The sequence below is a fragment of the Aquarana catesbeiana genome, linkage group LG03 (genome assembly GCF_042186555.1).
Source record: "Aquarana catesbeiana isolate 2022-GZ linkage group LG03, ASM4218655v1, whole genome shotgun sequence".
Classification (NCBI taxonomy): Eukaryota; Metazoa; Chordata; class Amphibia; order Anura; family Ranidae; genus Aquarana; species Aquarana catesbeiana.
In genome coordinates, this window is record NC_133326.1 from 423,921,789 (window position 1) to 423,945,940 (window position 24,152).

A 24,152-nucleotide genomic window follows, 5' to 3' on the forward strand; every position below is an offset into this window, starting at 1 on the left:
GTTAAAGGGGATTGAGTCTGGGCCGTTACACAGAATGGAACCCGAAGTGTCAGAGGTAAGGGTAGCTCCGAGGGTCTGGGATGGCCGGTGGGAAAATTAACTAACTAGCAGCTCCTACGGGGGTAGTGCGCTACACAGGAAACACAGTTTTTGGATACCAAAGCACCAAAATGTTCCCAGAGACAGTAACCACACATTTTTTTTGCAAATGCAGACTCAAAATGCAATGGTGTTCTCATAGCAATTAAAAACTCTGTCGCATTTTCTTTGCAGGAGGTTATCAGAGACCCTAAGGAACGGTTTATTATTTTAATCTGTACCATAAATGATGTTATGTATACAATTGTATTGTTATATGCCCCTAACCAGGGACAAATAACCTTTTTAAAGGAGGTTTCTTAAAAACGTTAAATCATTATGCAAGGGTAACCTCCTCATACTAGGGGACTTTAACTCAGTGGTAGACCCCAAACTAGACTGCTCTCTCCCTAAACTGCATCATAAATCAACGCTGCACTCCACGATACATAACAAATCTTTATATGATGTATGGAGATGTCATCACCTGGATGAAAAAGATTTCACCTTTTTCTCCAACCCTCACAGATCATATTCTAGAATAGACCTAACACTTAGACTTGCCTTCCCTATACAAAGCAAAACTAACTATCATTGATACCATTACCTGGTCAGACCATGCCCCCATAACACTAGAATTGGAAGAACAAAATAATGTGACCCCCGTAGATTTATGGCGTAATACACATATTTTTAATCATACCACTCACCGAGAAAAAGTTAAGAAACAAGTATAAGAATTTTTTTCAGTTCAGTACTACAGATGAAACCCCAGCATCCACTATCTGGTGTGCCCATAAAGCCTATATCAGAGGCCTACTGTTGCAAATAGCATCTAGGGAAAAAAGACAAAGGATGCAGGTAACTAAGTCCCTTTAAACTAAAATTCACCAACTAGAAACGCAGAATAAAAAAGACATGACCCAGACTCTAATAGAGGAATTAAAAAGTTGTAGATTAGAACTTAAACAACTTCTCATATATGATTATGAAAAAGGTCTTAAACACCTAAAAGCTTCATACTATTCCTCTGGGAATAAGGCGGGGAAGGTATTAGCCCAACAAATCAAAACAAAACAAACAACAACTAGAATAGCCTACATAACAGACCCTAAGACAAGAACTAAGTTATCTCACCCTAAGGACATAACAAATACTTTTAAAGAGTACTATAGCACCCTTTATAATCTTAAGTCAGACTCAAACTCCTCCCAACCATCTACTGAAGGTATTTCAAAATTTCTAGAGAGGGTTAAACTTCCGACTCTTGACCATGATAGGTTGGAACATCTTAATGCAAAGATATCAGTAATAGAAGTTGAGAAAGTCCTTAAGTCTATGGTGCTGAACAAATCCCCAGGTCGAGACGGATTATCAGCGGAGTACTACCAAACCTTCTCTGATAGTCTAGTTCCACATTTAGTGGAAGTATTCAATACAGTGGCATCCTCTGGCTCATTACCGGTGGAAATACTTAAAGCCCTAGTAGTCACACTGTTCAAACCAGGGAAAGACCCCACCATACCACAAAACTTTAGACCAAGCTCACTCCTTAACACGGACATTAAAGTTTATGCAAAGGTCATTGCTAATAGAATGGCTGAAATAACCCCATCCCTAATAGCCCCTGATCAGGTAGGATTTGTAAAAGGAAGTCACGCTCCTGATGGCCCTCGCAGGATTCTTAACCTGCTCTGCCTAGCTGAACACCGCAAACTGCCTAAGGCCTTTATAGCTTTAGATGCTGAAAAGACATTTGAAAGAGTACATTGGGGATATTTACAAGCTACTCTCAAAAAATTTGGTTTTGCAAGCTTTATCCTATCAGCCATTTTAGCACTATCCCCAAATCCAAGTCTTTACCTCCTCTGTACTCTCTGACACCTTCAACATAACGAACGGCACAAGGCAGGGATGTCCCCTTTCCGCTTTGATTTTCACTTTGGTAATGGAACCTTTTGCGGGAGGCCATCAGGAGCTCATCCAATATTAAAGGCATATTAGTAGCCGGCAAAAGTCATAAAATAGGACTATTCGCGGACGACATCATACTGACACTCTCTGATGTTGAATCCTCCTTACCAGAAATATGCACATTGATTGCCACCTTCAGCGCCATCTCATACTATAAGATTAACGTAGCCAAATGTCAGATTCTCACTACAAACCTAAGTCACAAAATAAGAGCAAAAATGAAAGTATTATTTCCTGGCAATTGGGACAATGACAAAATTCAGTATTTAGGGAGTTATCTAACAGCTAAATCTAATCACCTTTATGATGCTAACTATAAACTTGCTTCACTCTGCTCAGAAAGAAAAACTGGGTAAAATATGAAATTTCCTGGATGGGAAGAATAGCAACTTTTAAGATGGTTATATTACCAAAAATTCTCTACATATTTAGGACTGTACCAATACCCCTTCCAGACCCTTTCTTTAACCACTTCCCGCCCGGCCTATAGCAGAATGACGGCCGGGTGGTGGTTCAGTTATCCTGACAGGGCGTTATATGATGCCCTGCAGGATAACATGCCGGTGTGTGCCCGTGGGGACACGCATCGTGGCGATCGGTGGTGTTGTGTGTCAGTCTGAGGCGCTGGCTCCGGCGCTTTACCACGTGATCAGCCGTGTCCAATCACGGCTGATCACAATGTAAATAGGAAGAGCCGTTGATCGCCTTTTCCTCACTCGCGTCTGACAGGTGCGAGTGAGGAGAGCCGATCGGCAGCTCTCCTGATGGGGGGGTCTGCGCTGATTGTTAATCAGCGCAGCCCCCCCTGAGATGCCCACACTAGACCACCAGGGAAGCCCCCAGGACCACCAGGGAAGTCCCCAGCATGTGGATGGCCAGGTACATCCCCCATGGCCATCCACATGTAAAAAAAATATGCCAATCAGTGCCCACAAATGGCACATTATAATTACATTACAAAATAGGGATGCTCAGCAATGCCACCCATCAGTGTCATCAGTGCCACCCATCTGTGTCCATCAGTGCCACCCATCAGTGCCCATCCGTGTCCACCTATCAGTGCCCATCCATGCCACCTATCAGTGCCACCCATAAGTGCCGCCTATCAGTGCCCATCATCAGTGCCACCTCATTGGTGCCACCTCATTGGTGCCACCTTATCGGTGCCCATCAGTGCTGCCTTATCAGTGCCCATCATTGAAGAAGAAAATGTACTTATTTACAAGAAAATTTAACAGAAACAAAGAAAAACTTGTATTTTTGCAAAATTTTCAGTCTTTTTATTTGTTGAGCAAAAAATAAAAATTGCAGAAGTGATCAAATACCACCAAAATAAAGCTCTATTTGTGGGAACAAAATGATAAAAAATTTGTTTGGGTACAGTGTTGTATGACTGCGCAATTGTTATTCAAATTGCGACAGAGCTGAAAGCTAAAAAATTGGCTTGGGCAGGAAGGTGCGTAAGTGCCTGGTATTGAAGTGGTTAATAAACTTGATACTTCACTTCGATCCTTTATTTGGAAGGGAGCCAGAGCAAGAATAGCTTTCTCTATCGTAACAAAACACAGATCGAAAGGAGGTATGGGAGTCCCAATAATCAAAGATTACTATAAGGCAATTCTTTTAGAACAGCTTAAAGCATGGCTTGATCCATCTTCAACAAAACAATGGGTTACATTAGAACAAAATTTGGTGCAAAATACAAATCTCCAAACCTTATTAGTTGCAGCGGCCACTAATAAACCAATGTATTCACCAGATCATCCTTCAATCTCCGCCTCACTTGGGGCCTGGACAGACCTCCTGAAAAGGAATCAGGAACCTATACATATACCCCTAGATGAAATACCACTGCAAATGTTCAAATTCTTAAGTCCAGATTTCACAGTTCAAACATGGTTAAAGGGCAGGTACTTAACCCTAAAGGAGATCCCAGAAACAGCCAAACACGAGGATACATTTAAGGCATTACAGATCCAACATCTCCTACGGTCCTTCACCTCGGATACCATAACTCTAGACAAAAGAATATGGGACTATTATCATAATAATTCTATCCAAAAAAGGGGGCATCTCACTTAACTATTCCCTGCTCCAATCCAATACTCCAATAAAACAAACACCAGCGATACTGAAATGGGAAAAAGATTTAGATAAAACATTCTCAGACCAAGAATGGTCTAAAGCAATTAGAACTAGCCTCGGAGTTTCGCATTGTGTGTTACATTGGGAAAATGTATATAAAATACTATATAGGTGGTACCTAACTCCAGTTAGATTATCAAAAATCTATAAAGAACACTCCCCAGATTGCTGGCATAACTGCAGGCAACCTGGGAACTTGATGCACATACTTTGGCACTGCAAATCTATAACCAGCTATTGGAAGTCTGTTTTCCAACTAATTTCCTCTAACACAGGTATCATAACCCAACCCACTCCAGCATTGGCATTGCTGGAACTTTCAATAGAACTCTTTCCTACCAATTTCAGAACAATAGTCTTACATATTTTAATGGCAGCCAGACTATCCATAATGTGCCAATGGAAAAATGACATAGCACCCACACTCGCAGAAGTTGTCTCTAGGGTAAATCTACACTGCATTTATGAACAATCATATGCTAATATCCATGGCAATAAAAGACAACTTCAAATGAAAATGGGAAATGTGGATTAAAACTCATAAATTAACTAATATCCTCAGAAAAGTTTAAAGTATGGGCAGGTGCATACCTAACAACCTAAAAGCTAGCTAGTGAGGACTAGGAGTACAAATAGTAGTAGTAGTAATAGTAATAGTTGAGGGATACTTCCATTGTAGCACTATCGATAGTGGGAATTTCCATTTTGTATATTTTTCTCCTTTGGATCTGTTTTATTTAAAGGTTTCTTCTACTGTTGTAAATCTGTTATTGTTTCCTAGGTCAAGATTGGCAACCTAGGTAAGGAGATCGCTCTTAATAGTAGTTACATGCATAAGATAAGCAAACAATTCTGTGTTTAGGATGTGCAATCAATGACCCTAAAAGTGAATTTTACAAATAATTCACTACTATCACTAATATTATTGTATCCATAAGAATAAATCATAATGTTATATATGAGAATTTTATATCCCTGTATTTGTTCAAAACTAATAAAAATTTTCAATGGAAAAAAAAAAAAAAAAAAAAAAACATCCCATAGGCATATATGTGTTCATGTTCACCTTCCGCCTGGCATATAACCCTGCCGAGGTCGGGTGATCACTTAACAATAATATCATCTCACCCTTCCTCACACATATTAACTGCATAGCTATGTTACCTAAAACGAGATAAGGAACAACATTGCAAAAACTGAGAAAACATAGGAAGAACCATTCAATAAATACAGGGAGTCGGTTCCCTCATCCCCCTGAGCAGAAACTATCAGTCACCGCTCGAGAGCCACTGGGTGGGGGGTACAAGTCCCCCCACCCCTCGCCGGGACCCGCAAGGTGTGGGGCCACAGGCGACGATCCCCGCCCAGCCATGTTCCAGGGACATCACGTCCAAGCAGTTCTTACTTTGGTTTGCTTGTTTGGTGGCATGTGCATTACAGGAGGAGGGGGTATCTGCACTCAGCTTACTTCCAGTAGTACAAAGCCAGTGTAATAGCTCGTACAGTCTCAAACAGGCAGGGGGGTCTCATTAGGAGTCACGTGTACCGTCTGGCATTGGCCTCTGCGGTGTAGGCTGGGAGTTTCTCTGCGATGTTGCCGGGCCAGAGCAGCCGCCCGACTGCGGGAAGAACAGCAGCCAGTTCTGCATCCTGATAGGAGCCGTTTCCAGAAATGTAAATAAGGCTGGCAGATCCCTTGGGGAGTGAAGGTTGAAGGTACGCTGGTCTTTCTTCAAAAAGACGGACAGCGGGTATCCCCAGCGATAGGTAGCTGCCTGCTGACGGGCTAGTTCCAGGACAGGGTGGAGCATGGCATGTCTCTGAAAGGTAGCCTGGGAGATGTCTGGTAGAATTTTAACATGTGCCCCATCAAAGTCCATGTCTCCGGCTTCCCAAGCCTTGCAGAGTATGTTTTCTTTGTTGGAGTAGTGGTGGAGACGGCAAATGACGTCTGGCGGTCTGTTTGGGTCCACGGATCGCGGGGCCAATGCTTTTTTTTTTAAACACCCTAGAGAATGGCAGTCGTTGCAATACTTTGTCACACCGTATTTGCGCAGCGGTCTTACAAGCTCACTTTTTTTGGAAAAAATACACTTTTTTGAATAAAAAAATAAGACAACAGTAAAGTTAGCCCAATTTCTTTTAATATTGTGAAAGATAATGTTATGCCAAGTAAATTGATACCCAACATGTCACGCTTCAAAATTGCGCCCGCTCGTGGAATGGCAACAAACTTTTACCCTTAAAGTGGAGTTTGAACCAAAAAAAAAAAAAAATTAGTAATGTGTTTAAAAAAATAAAAAAAAAACATTTGGAGAAAACATTTTTTTTTACTCACCTCTAAATGCCTGTTGCTAGGGTTTTTTTTTTTTTTTTAATGGGAACCCTGCTTTAAAAATCTCCATAGGCGACGTTTAAAAAATTCTACAGGTTGCATGTTTTGAGTTACAGAGGAAGTCTAGGGCTAGAATTTTTGCTCTCGCTCTACCGATCGTGGCGATACCTCACATGTGTGGTTTGAACACCGTTTTCATATGCGGGCACTACTCACATATGCGTTCGCTTCTGCACGCGAGCTCGGCAGGATGGGGCACGGTTAAAACATTTTTTTTTTTTTTTTAATTTTACCTTTTATTTTTATACTTTTTTTTTTTTTTTTAAATTGTGTCACTTTTATTCCTATTACAAGGAATGCAAACATCCCTTGTAATAGAAAAAAAGCATGACAGGACCTCTTAAATATGAGATCTGGGGTCAAAAAGACCTCAGATCTCATATTTACACAAAAATGCAATAAAAAAAATTTCATTTAAAAAATAATAAAAAAAAAAAAAAATGGCCCTTTAAGAGCTATGGGAGGAAGTGACATTTTGATGTCGCCCTGCAATGTCATGGAGACGGGTGGGTGCCATCTTCCCCTCACTCATCTCCATGCCAAGGAAGGCACAACATCCGATCGCCTCCGCCGCTGCCGACGGCTCCGGTAAGCGGCGGAAGGGCACTGGAGCGGGGTGGGAGGGGGCCCTCTCCCGCCGCCGATAAAAGTGATCTTGCGGCAAATCCGCCGCAGAGACCACTTTTATCTTGAAGCGGACCGCCGGCCGAACAAGAGGATACTGGGGTATGGCAGCTAGCTGCTGCCATAACAACGATATTCTGCTTCAAAGTAAGGACGTATATCGGCGTGCGGTGGTCCAGAAGTGGTAATTGTTGTCTACTTCTGTCCTCCATTTCTTCCAGATGCAGTTGCAGCATCGTCACAGCATCTACATGGGCATCTTGCAGGTGCTCTAGTGCGGATACCCGCGCGTCTAGATCCGAGGTCTCTCCCGCAGACAGCCTAGTGGACAGGGATCTCATCTCTCTCTTTACCTCTTGTATGTCTTTGCGGTGCTGTGCCTCCAGGCGGCCGATGAGGGTCTAAATGTTGTCTTTGGTTGGGAGGGCTTTTAGAAGTGCCCACAGTTCCGCTTAAAAAAAAATAAACAAACAAATGTCTACTGTATACTGTATAAAATCCAGTAATACACGGTTTCACCCTGCTTTGCACATGCTCAGTTGATCTCCATTTTTAGGCACTGCCGAGAGTGTAGAGGTCGTCTGCTGATGGTTTGACAGTTAGATTGAGTACACAAAAAAATGTGACAGCAATCCCGGCATTCCAGGAATATAACATTTTTTGAGACTGTTAAATCAATAGGTTTATGATTTACTGCTGGGGCTCTGGGCTTCAACACAAAAAGCAGTCTCCAGTAAGAATAAACAGGAGCAATGCTGGAGCATAACAGCACACACTCATTTTTGTAGCATAATTATCAATGTGGAATGTTGCTAAAGAACATTATTTTTTATCAAGTTGTTATGGGTAAAGTTCCGCTTTAAGTAGTTAGTAACATTTAACAGGACTATAATATTCAAGGCATTTTGTAGTTTATCCTAGCCACTTCTTTATTTCTTATAAGTGTCAGGAACCCCGTGTCCATTACACAATCTCTTTAAATAAGAGATCCACGTGATCAATTGTCAGTGATAACTAGTTTTGGTGTAGTTTAATACAGCACACTGACCTTGCATTCCAGAAGGTCCAAAATCCTGTCTTGTCAGAAATATTGCATGATCGTGATATTCAGCATGGTCAGAATCAGGTTTCTGTTGCAGATATGCCCATCGACACACATTTTCCAGGCTTTGCGAAGGGTTCCCAATTTCAATTAAGCTAGAAGACTATGGGGGAAAAAAAAAAAAAAAAACACAGAATAGTTATTAGGGTTTGTTACTTAATTTTTATTTTATTTTGTCTTAAAGCTGATTTACTGGCAGATATGAAACACTAATCTGTTATGTATTCATTCATTTAGACATGGTGCAATGTATTTTTAAGTGCACCTGGCATAAGGATCTATGAATTTGGGCTGGTTTTACCCCCTTATCATACTATGCACATGAGCACAGCCAGAGCTAAAAGCCAACCAATCATGCTGAAATACACGTGTGATCATGAAGAATCAGACAACTGAAAGTAGGAAAATAAAACCAGTGATCTCCAGTGAACCTATTATAAACAAGAATATCTTGCATTAGCAAAATACTCAGGGTTCATTGACATTGTCATGCTGCGTTAACATACACATTACTGCAGGGCACAGTATTAGCGGTATTTGTTCATAACATCAATGAAAGTCTATAAATAAAGTCCATCAACCGATAGATCAAACAAGTGTCTAAAATGAAACAATACTGCTTATTTTCTTTACCACAACACATCCCAGTGTAATGTGCCACTCAAAAGTGAAATGCTGAAATATGGCACCCAGTAATGAGAAGCTCTTCTCCCCTAAGATTGCTCCACTCACTAGATCATAATGACTGTATGAAAAGGTCATTACCCATTGGAAGCATTTTCAAAAAAAGCTACTCATAACGGTGTTCCAGATGTAGCAGGTGGGCGCAGTTAGAAAATAGACAACGTAAGTAATGCACTTTGCAACGCAAACATCAATTTCTATGTAAAGCATGTGAGCCTTAAACTGGAAAGGTGCAGCCTTAGGCTGCATTAACACCTTAGCATGGCATCTGAGGGTTTTTCCGGTGTTTTTTTGCGCGCTTGTACGCACGTTTTTTGTGCATTTTTATGCGGGACTTGCGCGTGTTTGAGCGTTGGCGTTTTTTCATTAGCCAATAGAGAAAACTATCATTTGTTGTATCATTTATTGCTAGATATTTCAGCTTTTTTAGCTCTCCCCTTAGCTTTTATTACTTTTTTAATTATTGTTACTTTATTATTATTTTTTTCATTAAGGTAAGGGGTTAGAGTTAAAGTGGTTGTAAACCCTGTACAACCACTTTTACCTACAGTTAAGCCTATATTAAGGCTTACATGTAGGTGCTGGAAATATCTCCTAAACCTGCACGGTTTAGGAGATATTTACAATATATGCTTGCGTCGACGTCATCCACTCTTGACCACTTCCCCACTTAGGCCTGCGCTCACTTAAGTGGTAGATTGTGTGTGAGTGCCTCTATTTTCTCTGTATCTCTTTAGCTGTAAGAGGGAGATGCGGTTGTTATTTAACTCCCCGCTCCTCCACCAGGGTCCTAGAACCCCTCTGCTTTCCTCCCTTATCTGCTTTCCTCCCTTATCTCCTATAACTCACCTTTCGTTCTTCCACCTCTTCCCACCCACCCCACCTTCCTCCCCACCCCTCCTTCCTTCTTACCCCCTTTTTTTTTCTCCCCTAGTCAGCTGGCATGGGAGATGATGGTACTAAGGGTCACCTCCCTAAACGCTAAAGAGCTCAATGTACCTCAAAAACAAAGGATGCTCCTCCAAGACCTGAAACGCTCACATTCTGATGTGGCATATGTCCAGGAAACCCACTTTAAAAAGGGCAAGGCACCAATCCTAAAGAGCAGCTTTTATCCTTTTGCATATCATGCCTTCAATAGGACATCCAAATCCAGAGGGGTGTCCATCTTGGTATCCAGGCGAACTCCTTGGAACCTACTAGACGTAAGAGCAGACACAGAGGGTAGATTTCTGTTCCTTAAGGGCACGATCAATGGTATTAAAGTGACTCTGGCCACGGTATACACTCCTAATTGCAACCAAGACCAATTCCTTTGCTCCACTATCAACACGCTTATGAAATTCACTGAGGGCATTTGCACTAAACACTCACCCTTCATACACAACCTTTGAACATATATGTATTTTATCCTCTAGAGACAGAGGCCTTATTTCCAGGTTGTATTGCTATGTTAATAGTGTTGGAGTTCCAGATAAATCTACTCAAATGCTTCAATGGGAAGTGGATATGGATGTCTCAATTAGTGTTGAAGAATGGTGTTCCATGTCAGAAAATCTTCGTAAATGCAACAGAGCTATCACCTTTAGAGAGACTCCAATTAAGATTTTTTCTAGATGGTACCTTACCCCTTCAAAACTCCACACTACCCATCCATCTCTCCTGATTGTTTTAGGGGATGTTCAGACTCTGGTACCCTCTTACACATATTTTGAAGCTGCAGCCACATTAACCACATATGGCACAAAGCAATTGAATTAATAGAACAATCCTCTAAACAAAAAATTTCCCTCTCTCCTCAGATATGCTTGCTATATGCTAATATACCAGGCATACCTTCCCCCTGTATGAGACTGTTCCACTCCCTATGCAGTTCAATACACTGGATGACAGCCTATAATTGGAAATCTACCAATCTATCATGGCAACAAGTAATAAATAGAATGGAACTCCTCAAACTTTCTGAGTGGATTTATCACACCCTCAATGACACTATCCATGTTCACAAAAAGAAATGGGCCTATTGGAACCCAACCTAACCATCATTAATATATTATTACCATCTTTTTCTACTACCTTATGATAATACTATGATATGCTTTATATTACTCATATATAAGCCTATTTTCATTGTTCATGACCGCTTCTGTTACACAATGTTAAATAACCTTTTTCTCTATATACAATCCATTGTATCGATGTTAAATATCAATGATAAATTATACCTAATGTCTGTTTACCTAAACTTACAAATAAAACTTTTGTAAACAAAAAAAAAAGAAATTCACTGAGGGCAAACTTCTTCTGGGTGGAGATTTCAATATACCCCTAGACTATAAGGTAGACACATCTACGGGAAGTTCCTCGGCTGCCCCAGGCCTTTGCAAACATGTTCTACAGACCCTCTACAACCACCAACTTACTGATGCATGGAGATAGTTTCAACCCGATGAAAGGGACTACACCTTTTACTCCCCTCCACTTAAGGCGTATTCCTGAATTGACTTGTTCATCATCCCCCACAGCATGCTATCGGCAGTTAAAGCAGTAGACATAGGGAAGATCACATGGTCTGACCCCGGTCACACTGACACTGACTATGACCGAACATGCCTTTTCAAACACCAGACAGTGGCGACTCAATGAGAGCCTGCTTGATGACAAGTTAGTAGTTGAGGATGTTATCAAAGAACTGCAGTACTATTTTCAATATAATCTCACCCCAGACAGTGATGCAGGGATAATTTGGGAAGCGCACAAAACGGAAATAAGGGAGGTCCTTATTAAATGTTCCAGAATCAAAAAGGCCAGAGAAGCTGAACTGACTAAATTACTGACAGACATGCACGTCCTAGAGACCCAACACAAACAGAACCCTGTGACACCCGTAGAGACCGAACTCTTTAACCTGCGCAGACAAGTGACTTCCCTTCTCCACTACAGGGCCAAGGCAGCACTGCAGTCATGCCAGAAACAATATTATGAATCAGGGGATAAGTGTGGTCACCTACTAGCCAGAGCCCTGCAGGAACAGCTTGTACAATCCTACATACCCCACCTAGGGGACTCAGAGGGTAGAAAGGTACACCCCCCACTCAGATCGCATCTACTTTTCACAGGTTTTACCAATCTCTGTATAAATATACCTACTAGACCACAGTCACAACAAAATATCGAGCAATATATTTCCTCCTCAGGTTTCCCTCAGTTGTCGGAACAGATCTGAGAGGATCTGGAGGCTCCCATCCCCCTTGAGGAATTGCAAGAGGCCATAGGCTCATCCAAACCCGGCAAATCTTTGGGCCTGGATGGATTCACCCATAGATATCACCAGCTATTTCTCCCCCAACTCGGCAAACAGATGGTACGAACATTTAACGCCCTAGGACATGAGATGGTATTCCCCCTGAAGCTTTGATAGCACATATCTCTGTCATACCCAAGGAGGACAAGGATCCATCAGTGTGTGGAAGTTACCGCCCTATTTCCTTAATAAATGTGGATCTTAAGCTATTCACAAAAATTCTTGCCACACGTATTCAACCACACCTGACAGCATTAATCCATCTCGACCAGGTCGGCTTTATACCAACCTGCGAAGCTCGAGACAATACCATAAAGCCCTGAATCTTATCCATCTGGCCAACCTCTCCAACACTCCTTCTGTGTTTCTAGGCATGGATGCCGAAAAGGCGTTCGACCGGGTTAACTGGTCCTTCATGTTTACTGTCCTGCGTCAAGTGGGGCTGGGATAGAGGATGGTTGGATGGCTTTCAAGTGTGAACTCGAACCCTATGGCACAATTTGAGGCTGATGGACTTTTGTCAGAACCTTTCCCTATCTCAAATGGAACCGGTCAAGGGGATCCTCTATCACCCCTCCTCTTTGCCCTTTCACTGGAGCGATTCCTCTGCAGGGTCAGGCAAAACCCTGACATCACTGGGATACGAACTGGGGACCCACATCACAAGGTATTTGCCTAGGCGGATGACGTCCTATTTTCACTTACCGACCCGGTTATATCACTACCGAACCTAAGCGAACTAGACCAATATGGTTCCCTCTCTAATTTAAAAATCAACATGTCCAAATCAGAGGCAATGGGTGTAGCTATGGCCTTGTCTCAAATTAACGCCTTAAAAGCTAATTTCAATTTTTGGTGGACTACTACGGCCCTTAAATATCTGGGCACGTTCATCCCACCTAGATTAAATCAAACCTAGGCGTTGAACTTCCCACCTCTACTTAGTAGAGTACAGACCCTATTCTCCTCTTTTTTCTTGGTTTGGAAGGTGCAACTTAATTAATAATTTCAATCCTGCCCAAATTTTCATATCTCTTCCAAACACTGCCAATCCACATACCCTCAGAATTCTTTAAACAGATTAACGCACTAATAGTTCATTTTATTTGGGCCCACAAAACACCTAGACTACAACGTCGACTCTTGACTATGCCTAAACATCACGGTGGGGTGGTGGTACCTGATATGCAGAAATACTACCAGGCGGCCCATATGGGGAGACTATTATACTGTTGTAGACATGCTCATCTCAAACTGTGGCCAAAGATCGAGCAACCACAATGCATGGTCCTGTTGGGCCGTGCGGTCTGGTGCTTTACAAATCTTACCCCTGCTCTTAAAAAGCACCCAACCTTGGGACCCACTTTGCGTATCTGCTCCCGAATATGTTCTACTACCTCATTATCACCTGCCCATTCCCCCCTTTACCCTATTGAATTGGGAACTGACATTGGACAGGACTTTTGCCCCGGCACAACAAAGGCGGATTATTTGCTTTAAAATCATCCATCTGTACTCGTGCCCAGGAAAATTTTAAACTTCTGACGAGATGGTACCGTACACCCTCAATACAAATACTCCCCCTCGATCCCTGACAGATGCTGGAGATGTCAGGAAGTTAGGAGGACTTTACTTAATATTTTCTGGTCCTGTCTGAAATTGGAGCACTTCTGGAAGGAGGTATATCGTATCTCCCAGAAATTTACCGATTACATCCTGAGGACCCTGCTCTCTCTACACATCTCGAACATTCCTGAAAAAACATACAACAAATCAGTCTTGCAATATCTTTTTAATGCTGCCAGATCATGCATTGCTCTGCGCTGGAGAGACTTAAGGCCCCCTTCTATCTCACTTTGGCTCTCACAAATTGAAGAGGTAAACAAGATGGAAGATCTGTTATTCTCGGCCCAAAACCGGCATGAGACTTACTCTAAAACTTGGGGCCATTGGAACATATTTAAATTCTCGGAGGAAGGAAGGGCTCTCTTTGCATCCCGAGGTTATTAAAATATGATGTTATAACGTTTTCAAGGTCCTCCAACCCCCTGCCGGCTACACCTGCCCTGCCCCCCCGCCTTTCTCCTCCCCCTTCCCTCCCACTGTACCCTCTTTCTCTCCTACACTTTCTAGCTTTATCCTTTCACCTCACTGGTGTTAATGAAAACTGCCTTATCCCTGCATTCGTGGTGGCAATGATTAATAGAACCAAGAGTGTAGCTTCCTCTTAACAGTTTAAGTTCTGTGGATTTCATGATTACTGGGCGTTCCAGCATGGCCGCCCATGCACTTATACTAATTATAACTGATGCTGTTGATCCAGTTTGTCCTGGTTTGCTTTATGATCACTCTATCCATGTATCTGACTAAAAGGATTTGCTGTTCTGTGTATGCTGGATAATTTAAATAAAGAATTTGAGTATATATAATAACCTGGATATTTAGGATAATGTTGCTGCTTGTGTTTCTTTTGTATTTGTACACTGTATTGTATAACTTGTATCGTGCCAACATGTTTTGATTGCTTACAAATAAATTTGTTTAAAAAAAAAAAAAAAAAGAATTTGAAAAAAAAAATACAATGAATAAATGTAAAATAAATACACAAATAAAAATTATCATAAATAAATACATTCAATAGAATGAATATGAAGTAATAGTAAATAAATAATTAACCCGTAACTTTAAAAAAAATAATAATAATAATAATAATAAGCACCCTAACACAAAATAAATAAATATTATTTATAATAATTTTATGTTGTTTTTAAAGTTAGGGGTTAATTCTCATTTATGTATTACATATTATTCTTTTTTTTTATTTATGATGATTTTTAGTTATTTGTGTTATTTACATTTGTTTATATATTGTTGCTATTTCATGTTTTACCATTTTTAATTTGAGCAGAAAATTGCACACAAAATTGTGTGACAAAACATGTTTCTATTCATTTAACCACTTAAGCCCTGGACCATTTGGCTGGCCAAAGACCAGAGCACTTTTTGCGATTTGGCACTGCATCGCTTTAACTGACAGTTGCGCAGTTGTGCGACGTTGCACCCAAACAAAATTGATGTCCTTTTTTTCTTCACAAATAGAGCTTTCTTTTGGTGGTATTTGATTGCCTCTGCGGTTATTTTTTGCGCTATAAACAAAAAAAGAGCGTCAATTTTGAAAAAAACGCAATATTTTTTATTTTTTGCTATAATAAATATCCCCAAAAAAATATATAAAACAACATTTTTTTCCCTCGGTTTAGGCCGATACGTATTCTTCTACATATTTTTTGTAAAAAAAAAAAATGCAATAAGCGTATATTGATTGGTTTGCACAAAAGTTATAGCATCTACAAAATAGGAGATAGTTTTATGACTTTTTTATTATTTCTTTTTTTTTTTAATAGTAATGGCGGCGATCTGCGTTTTTTATCGGGACTGTGACATTATGGCAGACACGTCGGACAATTTTGACACATTTTTGGGACCACTGGCATTTTTACAGCGATCAATGCTATAAAATTGCATTGATTACTGTAAAAATGTCACTGGCAGTGAAGGGGTTAGCCACTAGGGGCAGTGAAGGGGTTAAGTGTATCCTAGTACGTGTTCTAACTGAAGGGGGGAGGGGATTGTGCGGGGAGATGACAGATCGTCTGTTCATACTCTGTACGAACAGACGATCTGTCTGTTCTTCCCTCAGAGAACCGGAAACGATCCCGGTTCTCGGTGTGCCCTGAGCGATCGCGGGAGCCCGACGGTGATCGCGACCACCGGGCACTCGCATCGGCTCCGTGGGTGAGTGCCTCCAGCAGCGCACACGCACCCCCTAGTGGCTGTCTATGGTACTGACGTACCATGACGGCGATCTGCGCAGCTGAGCCATGTTGGCGCAGTACAACTGCAGCGGCTGGTCAGCATGCAGTTAAATGGGAACAAAAACACTCCAAAAATGCTCAAATCTCCCCGATTCAAGCTACAAAAAAAGCTCCAGAATGGGGGCGTGGCCAGCCACGCGACTGCATGAACTGAGTGAGACTGCTCTGGATTCGTGGTTCTTACAGTGACCATCCACAGGGACAGGAGAGATCCCTTTCTCACCCCACTGACTCCACAAGCTGCCCAGGCACCTGCCCACCATGTCCAAGCAGAGGAATGCCTGCTCTGGACCGCAGAAACTCACAGACTCCTACCCGCCAGCCGGAGACAGGCTACAACAACATGGCGGTGGCAGCTTCTCCTTACACAAGGCGCACAGAAACAGTCAGGCAGCAGGAACAGGGCAAGCAGTGGTGGCTCCACAGAACACCAGCGCGATACCCCAGGGCCAGACAAATGGTGAGTCTTCCCCTCCTGACTCTCCCACCACCCGCAGCCCTACCAAGCTTAAAAAGTCCAGGAAGGAAGATGAGGAAAGAGGTAAACAGCTCCCAGCAAGGCCCCACTCATTACAATGAATGCGGCCACTGGAGGAATACCCCTCCTCCTCTTAACCTGCCACTATTGAAGACCTTAAGGACATGCTCCTGTCTCTTAAGGAGTCTCTACACATGGACATGTCAGCCATGCTCTAAAATAAAAAAAAAAAAAAAAACTACTGCAGTTCAGGATCTAGGAATGTCAGGAATGTCCCATGCTGAGGACAAGATTGGGGATATCTGCCATGCTCATAGTGATGTTATTGATGCCTATAATGACCATGAGGAGGAAATAAAAAAAAGTCGGCCAATTTAGCAGATCTTTAGGATCGCTTATGTCATAACATTAAATTCTGCGGCATACCTGGAACGATTACATAGTCGTTACTGCATGGAGTTCCTCCACCAACTATTGTCTGAATTACTTCCATCGGCATCGGATATGGAACTCCTCACAGATAGAGCTCATAGAATCCCTAAGCCCTCATACCTCCCTGATACTACATCAAGGGATGTTCTTTCTCACATACATTTCTATACTACTAAAGAAAAAGCAATGGCGGCAGCTCGTACTAATCCAGCACTGTCTGAGAAGTTCAATGGGGTTGCACTGTACGCTGACCTCTCAGCTGCCACTCTTAACAACCGGTGACAATTTCTCAGTGGTCTTGAAATAGGTGGAAGCCTTTATGTACCACCTTGCCCTGATCTCTCTATTTTCTAACGTGAATAAAAACCTATGTCTGGATCTGCCTCACCGGCGAACCATGATGACACATATGGTGGACATTTATGGGGTTTCTCTTTGTTACCTTTTGATTTTCCCCCCATTTTGCAATAAGAGTACCTTATTGCCCATGGAGCTCAGTTTTTGCTTTTTTTTTGAGTTGTTTATTAGTTTTCTTTTCCCTCCCAGGAAGTTTTGGACATATTCTTTCTTCACTCATAACTGAACTACTTGCCACGCTTAAGGAGGAAGTAAACCCTGATGGGTGTTACTTCCTCTTTGTTTCCCTGCAAAGGTAAAGCATAATGGGCTACTATGGGCTACTATATTGCATAATAGTAGCCCATTATGTGACACTTACCTGCAGGAGAAGCCCGCCATGTCCTCGTCTTCCTCGCTAGTAGCGAGCATCCACTCTTCACCCCTCTTCCTTCCGGGGCAGCGAACTCCGGCTCTGTGACTGGCCGGAGTCGCGTAACGTCACTGGTGTGCATGCACGCAGGAGCCGCCTTTAACAGCATGACCTGAGCTAGAAACGGCATAGCGTGCCCTTTATAACTCCGGCGCATGCGCAGAAGAAATCGCCCTACGGTGATTTGCAAGTATCTCCTAGACCGTGCAGGTCTGGGAGATATTTCAAGCATCTACAGGTAAGCCTTAATCTAGGCTTACCTGTAGGTTAAAGTGGTTGTGAAGGGTTTACAACCACTTTAACCAAGATACTCACAATGACTTTGGAAACCACTCACCTATACTTTTGACAACCACTTTCTCGGTCTGGAGTCTAATACTGTTTTCTGCTGTTAGGTGCCCATCAAACCAAGCTATCATCCACTATATCTATTGTGAATATGGGCCCCCAAAATTGTATCACTCAATGTGAAAGGCCTTAATAGCCCACATAAATGGAGGGCCTTTCAGAAAGAAATTCTATCCCTCCAATGAGATATATTTATACAGGAGACCCACTTTCTCAAATGTTCCCCTCCGAAACGCTCACTGAAACACCTCACAGATTTTTACAGCTAATGTGGACAGAAAGAAGGCTGGCGTACTGATCGCCATTAAGGATTCTATCAAATTCCAAATTAAGTCTTCCTTGATTAATGACAAATTGACAATGGCAGATTTATTGTTCTGGAGAAAGAAAGAAAAAGAATCCTGGACGGCCGCACTCAATGAAAAAGAAAGCACCTTTATTGGGACAAAAATACCAGAACAGGTCACATAAAAAGTGGATGATCCAGGACAGCAGCTAACGTGTTTCACATCTACTGATGCTTACTCATAGCAAATTTATTGTTCTGATTTGTGATATTGACGATGTATCCTACATTCTGGTTAATGTGTATACACCCAACGTAAAACAGACCAATTTTTAAAATAAACTCCTCAAACGAATTAATAAATGCTGTCAAGGGCATTTGATGATAGGAGGAGACTTCAATGCTGTTGCAGATCCATCCATCAACACTATAGCTAAATTCAGGAGACCCTGAGCCTGCTTAAATTCATTTTTCTTTAAACATGGTCTGTCGAAGTTTGGAGGGGTCACCATGCCTGAGAGAAGGACTATTCCTTCTTCTCTACCTCTTACCGATCTTATTCAAGAATTGATATGTTTGCTGTTTAATGATGGACACTCCCAATTGTTGCCTCTTCATCTATCAAAACAATCGCTTGGTTAGATCATGCCCCTATCACTATGCACCTCTCTGGCCCAAGACAAAACTAAGGCCGCCCCCCCTATGGAGGCTTAACACATCTTCTCTCTAACCCTTACCACAACCAAGTAATTGAAAGGGCATTACAATCCTATTTTGACCTTGACTTCCCACTCTGGACAGCCCATAAGGCGTACCTCAGATGTATACTAATACATCTGGACGCTCGTGAAAAAAAAAGTGTAGATCCCAACAATTTGACCAGCTGACCAACTCTATACGCGAAACTTAAGAGGCTAACAAGGACCCATCCTCTGCCAACTCTGCTAGGCTACTCCACTTAGTAATGCTCTAAGAGATCTATTACTTTATACCCATGAAAAACATGGTATACACCTAAGAGCTAACAGATACGCTTTGAGCAATAAAACTGTCTCATACCTAGCTAGATGCATTAAGCATTTCCTTAAAAAACTCTGTGACAACACAAAGGTCTATGCCCCCTCCCATATAGTTGAGGTTTTTAAAGATTTCTACTCTGGTTTATACAACCTCCAATATGACCAAAGCATCCCACAACCCTCTGAAGACCAACTCAACCAATTCCTTAGCAACCTCTCCCTACCTTCCCTTTCTGATGAACAGAGACTAAACATTTCTTGCCCCTTCACAATTGCAGAAGTACTTAAGGTAATCCGGGACCCCCCCCGATCTAAATAAAGACAGCAAATGCTAGCACTCAGGATACTGGCATAGTGGCTTACAGTCAATTAAACTCAGTAAAAGTAACCGAATAAATAAAAACAGGACTGGAAGTGACTATAAAACCAATTGTAAAAACAATTATAGAAAGTCCGTGGATAAAGATAAAAAGTCCATTCAATTGTGGGAGGTAATGAATTTTGAAAGCTTGACTGAGATGGCAAAGTCTATTAAATAACAAGCACTAAGGGCAGCTCTTCTCAAGAGTGAAGCCAACTCAGGATAACATGTGGAAAAAAGTACAGAAAAAGTGCCTCTGAGTGCAAGGTTTATTACAGATTACAATAAATGTATCCAACACTTACATGTGGGTAAGTACAGGTCTGCTCGCTGGAGATTAGTATCTCACAGTGGTAATACTGGCGTCAGGAACGTGTCCAGAGGAGTACAAAGTCCGGGCTGTGAAAGGAGCAAGGAGCCAGAGAGGAAGCCGGCTGTATCCTACGAAGGAGCTGGTGACTGTCTGCTCGTGGAACAGCGTGTGACATCAGCGGGATCAGGGGAAACACAACGCTTTTCAGAGCATTCGCAAGGTCTGTATGGAGCATGCACACTCCTTTCTCAAGTGTACAGGGGAAAGGAAAGGGCGAGATTTAAATGCTCTGCCCGAAGACAAGTGTCAGCTGGCTAAATACTTGGTAATCATGTTAAACGGCAATGAGTGCTGTTAAATGAAGCAATAGAAAATTTAGCCAGCTGACACTTTCTTCTGGCAGAACATTTAAATCTCGCCCTTTCCTTTCCCCTGTACACTTGAGAAAGAAGCGCGCATGCTCCATACGGACCTCATGCATGCTCTGAAACGTGTTGTGTTTCCCCTAATCCTGCTGACGTCACACACTGTTCCACAAGCAGACAGTCACCAGCTCCTCCGTAGGATACAGCCGGCTTCCTCTCTGGCTCCTTGCAGCTTTCACAGCCCGGACTTGGTACCCCTCTGGACACATTCCTGACGCCAGTATTACCACTGTGAGATACTAATCTCCAACGAGCATACCTGTGTAATGGATGTAATTAAGAAATGTGATCATGGTGAACTGTCTATTCCAATACATGCTTTATATACCTAACATATATAACTCAGCTTCTACGCTTAATAAGCCTTAAGACATATTCAGATATTCAGCAAAGCTTAGGAACTGGACCGACTGCAACAGTTAACAGAAGTTTGCGCCTGCTTCCCAGAATACATTCAGCATATAACAACATAACATGAATGAATTAAAAGGAGCAAGAAATGCTGCAGAAGTGCTGCAAGAACAAAGCAAGTTCTGCAAATGAGCACCCAGCTAAAACCAAAGATTTATCACTATATGTATTTTTATTTGTGATTTGTATGCGCCAGTCTTGTTGACGTATCTGAATCTTTAATGGGAGTGTATAAAAGTCTTGAGAAGCAGAAATATTAAACAGAAAGTAATTTGACTCTGAACTAAGCAGTCTCAGTGTGAGCTTACTTGAAGCATGCATGCTTTATTTTCAACAATCTGATCAGAGGTAGATATAATAATATCAGAACTTTTGTTCTGAATCCAAAACATTTTGGCGCCCGAACGTGGGGCTCAAGGCGAGGGTCCCAAGGGATAGCCGATCAAGAAGGGACCGGGACAAGCCAACATGGAGACAGGATGGAGACTGATCACCTCTGAAAAGGGTAAGACACTTTTGATCACTCGTATAGCTAGTCTACTGTTTATCCTGTACCCATGGCTGGCCAACCTCTGTGCCCATATCGGTTTCCTGTGGCCCTCAGAGACAGGTATATATCTTGCCTCAAGTCTGTTGATATAATAAGGTACCTGCATTTATATCTACCGCTTGTTTTGTTCTGTTCCGTTGATCGATCTTGTGTTTTTTTTTTTTTTCTCAATAAATTTTTATTGAAAAATTTTCAGGTGATACAGAATCAAAGAAACACATTCAGCGTTAGTCTTTAAAGGAACACATTCAATGTTATGGAATAATGGTGCAATTTTGCCTAGTAATAAAGTAGAAGCTGTGCGGCAAACACACGGAGATATGTAACCTACTATCATGTAGATATTCTCACAAACGTAATGAACATTGGTGGTCAGTTGACCCTGAGCTTGACATGAGGGGTTGAAGGGAGACAGCTCCACCCGAACACCTCCAAAGGGTGCTAAACTGTGTCCGCCTAGGACTGTTCCCCCCCCCCCCCCCCCCCGTAAGTCAGCCCCTTGGTCTGTATCTCAGGATACTTAACCATCGAGAATAAGAATTTCAAACAGTGAACAGTAAGTAATAAGAAATACATCAGGAGGGATGAACAGCTAAATGTCAGTATAACCATGTAGAGTCTTTTTGTCAGTGTTGAGGGTTGAAAACCTCGACAATTCCTGGTGAATTAACCCAGTCAGTCCACGGTTGTCACATGTGGAGCATATGCGTTTTGTTGTGGCGTAGCGCTGGGGTTGTTTCATGAGTGAAGTTAACGTGAATGGTCTGAACTACATCCTTTAATGTGGGAGGGTCTGGGACTTTCCATTTCCTAGATATACTGAGTCTTGCTGCCAGGAGTATATGTGTTATTATATAATACTCATCGGATTGGGGTATTTTTCTATATATAGCAATAACAATGCTATGGAAGGCCTCTCCGTTATGGTCAGGTTTGTAACGTCAGAAATTAAATGAAAAATGGAGCGCCAATAATGTATAAGTTTGGGGCAGTCCCAAAATGTTTGTAATAAGTCACCTTTTTTCCACACTTCCTCCAACAAGTATTGTCAATAGCCGTGTCAAATTTAGACATTCTATCAGGAGTCATATACCAATGATAAGTGAGCTTAAACGCTAGTTCCCAAAGGGTGGAGCAGCAGGTGGCCTTATATAGTTACATAGTTACATAGTAGGTGAGGTTGAAAAAAGACACAAGTCCATCAAGTCCAACCTATGTGTGTGATTATGTGTCAGTATTACATTATATATCCCTGTATGTTGCGGTCATTCAGGTGCTTATCTAATAGTTTCTTGAAGCTATCAATGCTCCCCGCTGAGACCACCGCCTGTGGAAGGGAATTCCACATCCTTGCCGCTCTTACAGTAAAGAACCCTCTACGTAGTTTAAGGTTAAACCTCTTTTCTTCTAATTGTAATGAGTGGCCACGGGTCTTGTTAAACTCTCTTCTGCGAAAAAGTTTTATCCCTATTGTGGGATCACCAGTACGGTATTTGTAAATTGAAACCATATCCCCTCTCAAGCGTCTCTTCTCCAGAGAGAATAAGTTCAGTGCTTGCAACCTTTCCTCATAACTAAGATCCTCCAGACCCTTTATTAGCTTTGTTGCCCTTCTTTGTACTCACTCCATTTCCAGTACATCCTTCCTGAGGACTGGTGCCCAGAACTGGACAGCATACCCCAGGTGCGGCCGGACCAGAGCCTTTTAGAGTGGGAGAATTATCGTTTTATCTCTGGAGTTGATCCCCCTTTTAATGCATGCCAATATTCTGTTTGCTTTGTTAGCAGCAGCTTGGCATTGCATGCCATTGCTGAGCCTATCATCTACTAGGACCCCAGGTTCTTTTCCATCCTAGATTTCCCCAGAGGTTCTCCCACCAGTGTATAGATTGCATTCATATTTTTGCCACCCAAATGCATTATTTTACATTTTTCTACATTGAACCTCATTTGCCATGTAGTCGCCCACCCCATTAATTTGTTCAGGTCTTTTTGCAAGGTTTCCACATCCTGCGGAGAAGTTATTGCCCTGCTTAGCTTAGTATCGTCTGCAAATACAGAGATTGAACTGTTTATCCCATCCTCCAGATCGTTTATGAACAAATTAAATAGGACTGGTCCCAGCACAGAACCCTGGGGAACCCCACTACCCACCCCTGACCATTCTGAGTACTCCCCATTTAATCACCACCCTCTGAACTCGCCCTTGTAGCCAGTTATCAATCCATGTACTCACCCTATGGTCCATGCCAACGGACCTTATTTTGTAAACTTTTATGGGGAACTGTGTCAAATGCTTTTGCAAAATCCAGATACACCACGTCTAAGGGCCTTCCTTTATCTAGATGGCAACTCACCTCCTCATAGAAGGTTAATAGATTGGTTTGGCAAGAACGATTCTTCATGAATCCATGCTGATTACTGCTAATGATACCGTTCTTATTACTAAAATCTTGTTTATAGTCCCTTATCATCCCCTCCAAGAGTTTACATACTATTGATATTAGGCTAACTGGTCTGTAATTCCCAGGGATGTATTTTGGGCCCTTTTTAAATATTGGTGCTACATTGGCTTTTCT

At 42.0% G+C, this 24,152-nt stretch overlaps 1 protein-coding gene across 2 annotated transcripts in view; it reads right to left on the minus strand.

The window, feature by feature from the left end:
- Positions 1–24,152, minus strand: part of LOC141132411 (A disintegrin and metalloproteinase with thrombospondin motifs 2-like) — a 1,679,109-nt gene that overhangs the window by 971,573 nt on the left and 683,384 nt on the right. For both annotated transcript variants that reach the window (XM_073620760.1, XM_073620761.1), the window contains exon 6: positions 8,265–8,421. In XM_073620760.1, coding sequence (XP_073476861.1) covers positions 8,265–8,421 — 157 coding nt within the window. The remainder of the gene's footprint in view (positions 1–8,264; positions 8,422–24,152) is intronic.